Genomic DNA, 12,098 nt, shown 5'->3' on the forward strand with positions numbered 1-12,098 from the left:
CGAGAGAATACACTTAATTCAAATGATGACAAATGAATGAAAAGAATACAACGTGACGGTGTATATGTATCGTATGTACAATCGCTTCTTATTTGGGAGTTGATAGCCAATAAAAATATTTTTTCTCTCCACGTATGTTTCACTCACCAGGTTTAGCAGCAGGTGATATCTGACTCTGGCCTATAATGTAGAAATGTGCCAAAGGAAATAAATCGAAACCACTCTTAATAATTAAAAAGCTAATGAAATCTAACCCAATAGAAACCTACTAAAATTTCATGTTAACTTTTTACAACGTTTTTAATGAAATAATTAATCTATTGTATGTTTATACCTTGTAAGACAGCGCGTTACATTTGAGTGAAAAATTAGGATACTTCGTGTCTCGAAAAATAATTGATCTTTTGATAAAGCAGAAACATTCTTCTAAGAAACATGCCATATCGAGATATCTATTTGCTAGTAAAGATGCTAGTAAAGAAGAGATACCGCGATATCCTCAAATTCTTAATTGGTTTCACTGCTCCGCTTGGACAATGGCGTACCACCGATAAACGAGCAGTGTGGTTATAAAAAGAATTTAAAAGATTTTATCTCCAAACGGTGGTAAATGTAGGAAAAGATCTAAGGGTATTAAAATTTGATTTACAAATAAGGAACTGGAAATATTTTACCATGTAGCAAAATATTTTTGGGTTAAAGAAAAGAATGTCTTCATTGTATATCTTTTATCGTCTAAGGCTAATTATTTTATCCTTCATTTAGTGGGATGGTAAAAATATCCAAAAATAACATTAGTTAAGAATTTTATTGTAAAAACAGTCGGTTTATTACAATATATTATATATAAAATTAGATTTAAGCTTAAAGGGTCAGTCTATAATATAGATACATTATTATATATTGCACAAAGTTCTTATTCACACTTTCTTTACGGTAATAACCGATGGTAATGCGCCTTCTTACTCTTCCCAATTACGTAGAAAGAATGTGGTTTTCCATTGCCAGAAAAATATTTAGTGAAACCTGACTTCTTAGGTTTAGCAGGAACATAATAGTAAGGTTTGTGAGGTTTTTTTTCTTTAATCGGTTTATCCAAAACTTCATTCCAACTTTCCGGTTGTCTGTAATCATTCAAGTAATCGTCTGATTTAGCTTTGTGCGATGCCGCTACTTTTTTCATCAAAGGTAGATTCCAATGATAAATTTTCGAAGGTTTACCATTGTTCTTGAACCCCACAGGTAAATTTCTGCTTTTACTGTTGATATCATCTAAAGAATTTGGCGCGTTATGAACGTAATAGTGTGGATGTGGAGGTAGTTTCACAATGTACATATGAGAATCATCGGATCGGCTGTGGTGTCTTGATTCTACGGCTAGTCTCTTCCTATGATGGCTGTTTGGACCTCTGATTCTCTGCAATCCCAGTTTTGTAAGAAGCTCATGATTTTTTGTTGAAAGTGATGGTTTACTGTCCGAGAGAGTGAAAAACAGAATAGCCAGTAGAGCTATGTAGAGGGATATGAACCTGAAACAAACAAAAACTGACATTAGGCTTTTGTATAATTGTTTTTATTGAACATTGAATGAAAAAAAAAGGTATCGAGTTGACAATAAATATTTGTTTTTGAAAGGTAATACGCGTACGCAAATAAAAGAGGAATTAAACACAGTGTAAGGAAACTGCACCATCTTTTACGACGGTAAAATTTTAGGCAACTAGCGGTAGCATTGAAAAAGTTCAGCAAATGGTACTGAACAACCGTCGGATTAAGATAGAAGAGACTATTGACCTATCGAAAGAACGAATTTGCTATATACTGACCAAAGAAATATACATGGGTGGGTTTTCCGTGCGTTTGCTCCGTCGGATCAAAAGCGCATTCAAAGAACCTTGTCCAGGCCTTAATAATAGGATTTACAACTGCAGATGAAACCTGGGTCCACTAATACAATTCTGAAATGAAAAAACAGTGGATTGCAGCGGGCGAACCTGCTCCGAAAAAAGTTGAGGCGCTTTCATCGGCCGAAAACGTGACGACAACAGTTTTTTTTTTTGGATAATCATGGGATTGTATTCGTCGACTATCTTTAATAATGTATATATACTCGAATTCAATTGTGTGAATGTTTCCTTTCTTTTTCAAAATTTTAGAAGTCAATTGATAATAGATGATTCCTTGAAACAATTGAATGTAGAGAAAAAACACAATAAATTAAAAAAAATACACGGAATTAATCATATTAAAATGTTCTGGCAACATGATGTCATAAACATTTATTTCTGTCCTCTTTACTCGTACATCATTATCGCACATTCACCTTTGTCGTCAGTGTCAAAAAAGTAGCAAGGATAGGTCAATGAAATACTAAATATGCATTACTCATGCAAATCCATTTTATAACCTTCAAAGTAGGCTATTTCAGACAAGGCATCCATCCGTTATGCTTAAGCATATTAAGATAGAATTGAGTTATATTTTTTCTTTTAATCGTATATCAACTTGTTCCTTAAAAGTTATTGTTTCTTTTATCCTACCCACATTAAGATGATTTCCCTTCATTTTGTAAGATCTGCAGGAAATTAAACTACGATACAGTACGTCTTTTCAAACAGTTTGTTAATTATGTCCTGTTTAATAGGGTTTTCATGAGAAACAGGAAATTAACAGTGTCTACACAAAACCGATTTGCTCATATATATTAATTTGTGTATAGACAAGCAACTTTGTTAATAAATATCCAATATTACTTACGAAATAGGGGTTTCATGTTCTAGAGTGAAATTGTAAGGGTTGACATTCAAACTCTGGAGAAGTAGTTAATTTTCTCGATCATTTTTCTTGACTAGGAAATTTCTAGTAGAACGAATAGTAAATAAGTCTGAGTCAAACAGTGTTGTATGCTGATAAATTTTGAGCGGAGTTTATATTATGCGATAGTTAGAAATTGAATTAGTCTTCAAACTAACACCATGTGAAAATAAGTTTTAATCATTATTTTTTTTCAACACTTCAGTTAAATAAATTTAATTCGTTTTATACATTGTTAGAAAATATTTTACAGACTAAAAAAGCGCACAAATTATCATTAATTTTCACTAATTTAGTGATATTTTACATTACCTAACCCAAATCCTTTTCATACTTAAAACAGTTATATTAAATGAATACATTTTGATTATAACATCTCACTTAAGCCACAATAATTAATTAAAATAAGCAGTTACTTTTCACGTAAATTTATTACACAAATATATACTTTTGAGTTTTTTTAATCCAAATAGAATATTATGAATAATGAATAAATTCACATTAAGTAAGTAAAAAAAATTTAAATACCTCAAAATACACAGCAGAATTGAGTCGCGAGATAACTCTCAAACAAAAAAACAAAGAAGCAAAGTAAAGAAAAGAATGCAATAATAATAAATAAAATTCCAATCTAACGAAATGTTTCATATTTCGGAATGGCAAAAACAATATATTGCTGATGCAATGGTTGAATATTTGATAAATAGATTAACTTATTGTCAATACCATCAAATAAAAAAGTAAATATTTTCCTATCTCCACAAAAAATTATTAAAGGACACTATTGATCCCGTTCTCACAAATAAAATCGAAAATGATAATGTATTTTTTACATTTACCCTTTCGCAGTTTTGTGTTACAAAAGAATCTGATGTTAAGATCAATCAGCAATTTACATCTAACTTAAATTACTACTGTGTAACTAGCTAAGATTTTCTCAACAGTATTCTTAGATTTCTTGATACTTGTACACTAATTAACGTTCGCCTGAACACACAATACAAATTCATTTTACCAACTCGAAAGATTTAACCCTCTTGAGTCTTCTCTCTATTCCTTCAATGTCAAGGAGCTGGATTACCTCAAAATTTCAACATTGGTGTGGTGATGAAAATCATGATTCGGAGCAAATTTCACTACAGTTTGTTTAACATTGTTTTTACCCAGATTCTTGTGTACCAAGGTATATCCACGATGTTCCTTAGTACCTCGTTCTGAAATCTTTGAAACCTCTGAATGAAATGTAAACTAGTTTGAATAGCACAGCCTCAAACCACCAGATGAGTTTGAGGGTATGTTTATAAATCATATCTTGTGTACAGACAGAGTGGAATTTCGTCCTATCAACCAATACATTTTTTTATATTTATTTCGAAGTTGTTTCCTTTTCTTTTTAATATGAGCTTTTCAGCGAAGGATGCTAATGATCTTGAAAGTTATCAACTGATCAGTGTTTATCAGTATAAATTATTAGCGAATATTGTCAGACCCATCCCCTAATGCCATATGACGCCGTTAACCAGAGTGTAACGTAATATAATACGATAAAAACAATTAAACGCATATACTCGTATGTAGATCGAAATAAATCGTTAGCTATGAGGTGACATAATAAAATGTTGAAACACATAATTTCGATCCACAAACCATCTTGAATATTTAATTCAATAGTAAATGAAAATTTTATTTGCAATATTTGTTCTAGTTTATTTTTAAAAATGACATATTAGCATACTATAAGCGTTTCGTTTCATTTTTAAGAGCAATTCAAATATTTTCTAGAAAAAACAATGTAAATACACAAAAAAATGGTTGACCACTCTATCTAAGTGCCTTTCTGATGATGTGTACCTATTTAAAAATAAGGGGTTGAGGAAGTGAAAGGAAGAGGGTTATGAAAATATTAATGTGTTTTGGTAGTTTCCCAAATCTGATGAATACTGTGAAATATGCAGGTTTTTTCTGCGAATCACTGAGTATGCGGAAGAGGAGGAGAAAGAGAGACGATTTTAACAAAGGAAATGTCACAAACTAGAAATTAATAGCTACAGAAAATAAACACCCAAGATCTCGATACAATCGCCAATGGAAGAAGTTTCTCAAACACAATTAGAAAAATTAAAAATTGTACTGCCGGAACGTATTCAATTACACTTATATGAATAACAAAGAGACGGGAATAATTAAGCACACGTCTCGATATTACCAGCTTACATAACTGTAATTTGAAACCAATAAAAAAGTTTTAAATCAAATCATGTTCAAGAGAAAATGAATACATACGATGTGCCGTATTCAAGTGACAATTACGAAATACAGGATCCAATTAAAATGTTTTAGAGACAACGGAAATTAATAGTGTGATAAGTGTGTTAAATATATCTAAGACTATGAGTATGACTCTAAGAAGAAAAATTGAAATAATTTTTTTGTTTGGAGATCATGCTCGTGGCAACAGGGAAATTGTTGTAGAATTTAACTTAAGGCATCTTAACGTGATCTTTTCAACAGTGAAAAAGCAGCTACAATAATTGATTTTTCACTCGAAAGTGGTAGTATATAAAATTCCATAATAATGTTCAACCTCATCGAAAAAAATGGCCTTTTGTTGAGAAAAATATATAATGTGACACACCGAGCAAGCGAATACTTGCAGTTTATCATAATGACTAAATATTGGCAAGGGTAAAATTAATAGTTAATTATGAATCAAGGCACTAAAGTCATACTTTTTGTCACGAGGCTAAATGCCTCGGCATCTAACCCCACGAGTGGTAAAAAGAGACTTTAGTGCCGCGTTACATATTATCTTTTTGTTTCAAAACGTCCACCTTTCTTTGAAGCAAGTTGATTATTTTCTGTGGAAGAATCAAAATGTTGGTCTTATCTCCATGAAGGCATGAATACAGCTGCCAACTTTCTGATTGTTACCAGCTCCATTTTACCAAATCAATGTTTCCATGGAAAAAAGATAACAAACATTTGTCACCAAGGAGTTGTCTTTATAACATTCTGAAAAGTTTAATGCTAACATGTGAATTATTTGTGCCTTGATTGTTTATTGATAGGTTATGTTAACTAGTAATCCTCTGTTCATTTTCTGAGATCCTCACAAATTTTTGTTTCCATATACAATAGTTGATTTGTGAGTCTTAGAAGGAAATAAAATATTGTTCATCCGAGTTTACTGGAGAAACTTCTCTCTACAATCCCAAACATGCTTCTTATTTTTAAAACTGACAATCTAGCTATTAAATTCAGAAGATTCTAATCCAAACGCAAAAAATGCATAGTTTCATCATTATTCTTTTATATTTGAATATTATAGAATTGACTGGAAAATAGAAAATTGTTGAAATATCCAAAAATTTTTATGATTTTCCAAAACCTTTCATAATAAATAAGGTACGTTTTGATATTCAACTTTCCAAATATTTAAAAATATCTCTCGTTAAATTTGTTATGCGCCAATATCTTTTAAAGGTACATTAAGAAGATCATATTGGAATAATTTAGGATACAAATCAAAATAATAAAAAATTGAGTCTGTATATGAGATGATATTCTCCATACCTACATTATTTCGAAATCGCGAATCAAAATATCTATAATAATCCCATATATCACAACTCGTTGATTAGCAATGGGAACCATTCGAAAATGTCACCATGTATAAATGTGTGAAAATTTAGATGTGAATTTCGAAACGCGACGCACTGTATAATTTTATGTTCAATATATCAATCACAATAAATTAAATTGCAAGTATCTTTATGTACCATAAACAACAATTTATTAGTTTATAAAAAATTCCAAATTAACATTTTTTCGTGCTTCAACAAGCCCTTATAGCTCGAAGACATATAAGCTGTAACTAAAAATCTCAATTGTGTTTGACATATGTTCAGCAGGTCTCGCAAACTTCAAACAATTTGCCTTAGGGCGGACATGGGAGTAGTACCATGGGGTCATTACAGGTCAGGCGTAGTACTTTGATCGCCGTTATAGTCCAGGTACTAGGAACTAAAATAACAGTTTTCACGTCTTGTTACGATCTTGCTATTAATTTCTTGCATGATATGATCCACCACGAATAACCGCTGTGACCTCTATCGGCTTTTGCATGAGAAAGGTCATAAAAGCGACTCAATAAAAGTAATAATTATGTTCACAACTAATTCCATTTTGGTTAAATATTAATTATAAATATACGGGGTATTTGCAAAATGAAGTGAAAAATTGCTGTGAGTGATTTGGTATTTGAATTCAATACGTAAAGTTGTTTTTATTTAACGAAATTTGACTTAATGAATGAAAAGAAATTTACTTGCTGTCTTAATGATAAGTGTTTAGAAATTTCTGATTTCGATTCTGTATCATTCCTATTTTTGTTTATATTTGCGACACTTTCTTTTAGACTAGTTTAGTGCAAGCGTCAAATAGTGGTATCAAAATCGACAGATATGGAATTAAACGAGGCTATAAAAAATATTTTTAGCGTTTATATATTCCGTATTTCAAAAACTTCATATATAAAACTTAAATATCTTATATAGTAAACACGTCCGCGCCCGGACCTGATTTAGTGGCTATTTTGTAGTTAGCTGCTCGTGGTGGGGGATTCTAATCGACCATAAAAATTGAATCTTTCTACCTACTTTACTATTTTTTACTATCCGCAGGCACTGAATTACGCGGTATTCTACTAAATTAGTAGCCATGTCTAGACTAGGCTTATGGATTAGCGAAAAGTACTGTTTCTTAGACGTATGCATGCCCAGCGTTATCCAAATAATTATTCATCATGTTCTAAAGCTATTACGGACCAACTAGAACCGTGAATTCAGAACTGATACACCATATGCTTTAAATTAGAATTTAGAAATGAGTACCAGAATACTTTTTCAACGAGTAAATGTTATTGATTGATTATAATATTCTAAAAGGAACAGGAAATAATTTTGCTTCCGATGTTCTATTATATAGCTAAGTTCTCAAGACATGGAATTGCTTATTTTCATAAGAATCACGTATAGATAGATCTTTCTGAGGTAGCTTGTGGCATATTCCAATGTGACCTTTTTGATCTATCGTGCTTTTCTATATCTAGATAGAATTTTTCAGCTTATACTTGATAATGACAGATATCAGACTGAATTCTTTATACAATTTATGGCCAGTGACTTTCCTAAGTCTAGTACCGTAAACCACATCTACACTAGAAATTTTTTGTCAATTCTTTCAATTTTATTTGTCAATTTAGATAAAATACCTTGTTAACAAGAGTTTTGACTGTTTTTCAGACTTCACACAGTTCCGTCGTGAATTATGGCGATCGATCTAATATTAATTCCTTGGATTGTTTTTGACCTGTTGAATTCTTTCATCATACGGTACTCCATTTATTTTTTATTGAGTATGTAATTCGGAGGTTTCGGCTCCAACGAATGGCATTGATCATTTCTTCTGCCTTTTCATGGCACTTACGATCTTCATGGGCGTATTATGCGTATTTTGAGCAAACAAAAAATACCATATTAGCTTGATTCAACCTCGAATATTTTTAACACTGTTTAGCTCTTATTGGAGATAGTAATTGAACAATATTTCTTTTAATTTCTTTCAAACAATAGTTAATAGACGTTATTTCCGCATGGAAAATTGTGGTATTCTCAATTAGACAGCTATCTCTTGTTTTGGCGTTTCTAGTCTTGTTTCAATGCTTTCCGACATTTTTGTGCCATCTGTATACCAGTTGGATTCATCCAATATGGATGTATCTCCCTTCTGGTTTTTTCTATCAGGTAAAGTTATTTTGAATTTGTTTTGAAGCTGAATATTATAACTATTACCTCAATAGGTTGCTTCAATACAATTTTTAGAGTATCTGCTTCCAGTTTATTTATGCATGCAAAGAGAAACTGAATCCAACTAATTCCTCTATTTGTTATACATGTTGAGGGAAATTTTTTTGCAAATGACTAGTCTTGGGTCATGGTCTAATTTTCTTTGATAATTTCGATAAATTCAGGTTTACAGTGAATTAATTTAGAATTCGAAAATGCATACAATATGCGATATTCCAAAAAGATTAGAGTCTCCTAACCAATTACTATTAATGAGGATAATTGGATATGTTTTGGAGTTGTAGAAAATGAGAAATCAAATTAAAAGTTATTACAAGTCCGTGGCCTGAGTGGATATATAAAACTATTAACTAAGTCCCATAACCACTGATTGAGCGTGTAAGCTAGAATAAATGAGAAATTTTGTTTGATACAATAATTTTAATGCAGATTCTGTACAAAAAAAAATACTTTAAAAACGAAATTCAGCTTTATACAATGAACCCTTTTGTTAATTCACATAAGTAATTGTTGAATGCTTATCTTTTTGGTTGTGGAATTTTCTCTTTAGATACTTTCTATTCCAAGCGAATGACTAACTAATAACAAATGTACGTTAATTAGCAATTAATGTTTCCCGTTATTTGCCAACAGTATGAACGAAGACAATAATGATTTACAGAATAATTTTCAACAAACACAAAATCATAGCGTAGCAACAGTGTACCTGTTAGTTACTATTACCAAAAGATCTGTAGTCTGAATATTAAAATTATTGCTCTTGCATCAGAAATTTGCGTATTATTCGTTTTTCATAATCTAAATAATGTTAATGTTAATACATACTCGTATTACACCACAAAAACTGCCCTAAGTTAGTGCTTTAATCGAAAATGGACTTGGTCAGCGAACTAGCTTGATAATTGGATATGACCCGCGCAGCGGTTCGAAGTGTGTACCAGCGTTATTAGGAGACTGGATCCTTTCATAGGTGAACTGGAAAAGGCAGAAGGCGATTTACAACCGCTCGCGATTACCGCTTTATTGTATCAACAGCATTAAGGAATTCGTTAGAGGACAGTAAGACGAAGACTGCAGGAAAATAATCTGACCTCTGAAACCTGCGATTGGTCCAAAACTTAATCCAGCTCATCGATAAGCACATCTGCGTTTTGTATCTAAAGTGGACCTTGGTAGAATTGGGAATTGTTCTGTTCTCAGATGAGACCAGAATATGGTGGCTACCAAAGAGGGAATGTGTACCGAAGAACAAGAGAGCGATTTGCTGCTTTGAAGAGCGGAGTGCTTATGGAAGTGGTTCCTGTATGATCTGGGGTGTTCATTCGTAGTGACGACAGTGTTTACAGGAGAAGATATATCGAGGACATTTTAGTAATTCATGTGGTACGTTACGTCGACTACATTGGAGACGCATTTACCTTGATGTAGACAATGCAAAAGTCCGCACACCGATAGAATCGTGCAAAAATACTGCCACTTCCTATCCCAAACTAGATCCCAGAGCTTAGAAGAGCAGTGGAAGAAGAACGGCTCAACATGCCACAAGAAACAATAGCTAACTTGATTAGACTTATGTCTAATCGTATAAGAGACCATACCCCTATTTATATTAATAATAATGAAGCTTTAGATGCATTAATTTCATTATATTATACATAGGAAGTTTCCATAATTTTATACTCACATTAAAACATATGTCTTTTTTTTGATCTGATAAATAATTCAAAAAAATATATAGTTAAAATCAAAAGATTACAGTGGGTCGATTTCTATGCACACAAGTATATATATACAAATAAAAATACAGAGATATTTCATTAATAACGTAATTCGCACGATGTAGATTGCTACTTTTCATCAATTGTTATTTAGTTGCAGTTTCATCGTATCTAATCCCCTCATCACATAGTCATTGTTGCGTTTTAGGGTTTGAAACCTTCGTTCCATTTGAACCATTCGCTCCGGCGAATATGATAGAATACATTAGTTATTACAATAATAGATTCATATCCGACATGTTATGAATCAGACTCAAATCACAGTTAGAAGCTACGTTCATGTTCTCGTGATAGCTGCTAGATATATAGATCATGCTACTTTCCTATAGAAATCCACTTTTTATATGAGTAACTAGAAGCCGCTGTCTTTTGTCGGTTCGTGCTAGAAAACTTTCAAGTATTCCAACTTCTTGTGATGGTTGTGGAACTATACTTTCGTTACCAGGTGATTACTTTTTGTGTAATGCAAAGATGAAGGAAGTTTGTGTTTATCTAACATTTCACGACTCATATTGGGAATTACGTCGTTATCTTTGATTACAGCAAATTTTAAATAGTTGAAATGTGTTTCTAATAATTTAAAAATATTTCAAAATTGGGTACTTTTCGCCTTACCACTTGAATAAATTACCGCTTGGTATTTACCAGATTTTTATTATTATCTCGATGAGAAAATACTTATTTTTCACGGTATGGCGTGTGAAAATACATACTTGAATGTATGTAACCAATTTGCGGTATTTTCAAACATATTTTATTGCGTTTACCTTATAGTATACATTCTCTTGAATCTCTAAAGAGTATCATAAATCATTGAGTAGAACTATTAAAATTCAGAAACCGCTAGCTCTGTCTCAAGAGAGGCAGTGCAAGGTAAATATTGACAGGTTAAATTTGTGTACCTTCAAGGTATATATAAATAAAATAAACTAATATACGAGGCAATTTGAAATAGAAGAATTTAAGAGAACTAGTTTCTCTATGCCCAAAGGTGTGCCTTTGTTGTTTTTAGTTTGTTATGTTATGAAATACACTGTTATACATAACAAATTTCCTTCGTATCTCTTACATAAGCAAACGTATAAACCAATGAAATTCAAAAGCTTTACGTTTGCGGTTAAGATTGTACCTATCAGTGATGGCAGATGTTGTCCTTCTTAGAATGCGGTCTGGTACTAAGAACCACAAGACAATCACTTATTTTGAAAACCGTTTATTGAAAAGTATGGTTCAAAAATGAACATAACAACAAATCATTCAAGTTTTATTCTCACTAGTTAGTTTTGTACGAGTAAGAGATTTGCCTTGTACATAGATTATTGCACTGTTTGGATTGACCGTTTAGGTAATATTGACGTCATTTTCCTAAACTGGCCTCTCAGGTTACCGGATTTAACGCTGTGCCACTTCTTCTTTTGGGAACACGGTAAAGATATTGTTTATGTACAGAGTTGCTCCAAGAGAAACTAGTATCGTCTGCAATAAGACATAGTGCAATTAATTATTTTAAAATATTATAATTAACAAAACCGAAAGCCTTATAAAAATCAGAAAAACTTGTCGCAGTGGAATGATGGCTACTTAGGCTGGAGTTGAAGAAAGAACTGAATATAACAGCTACAAGCCCGACTATAGTTTT

General features: G+C 32.1%; 1 protein-coding gene across 1 annotated transcript in view; it reads right to left on the reverse strand.

The window, feature by feature from the left end:
• Positions 1-792: 792 nt before the first annotated feature.
• LOC130444388 (uncharacterized) overlaps positions 793-12,098 on the reverse strand; it is a 90,807-nt gene continuing 79,501 nt past the window's right edge. The window contains exon 2 of the mRNA XM_056779487.1: positions 793-1,529. Within this exon, the coding sequence (XP_056635465.1) occupies positions 932-1,529 (598 nt within the window). The 3' untranslated portion in view covers positions 793-931. The remainder of the gene's footprint in view (positions 1,530-12,098) is intronic.

The sequence above is a fragment of the Diorhabda sublineata genome, chromosome 1 (genome assembly GCF_026230105.1).
Source record: "Diorhabda sublineata isolate icDioSubl1.1 chromosome 1, icDioSubl1.1, whole genome shotgun sequence".
NCBI classification, from domain to species: domain Eukaryota; kingdom Metazoa; phylum Arthropoda; class Insecta; order Coleoptera; family Chrysomelidae; genus Diorhabda; species Diorhabda sublineata.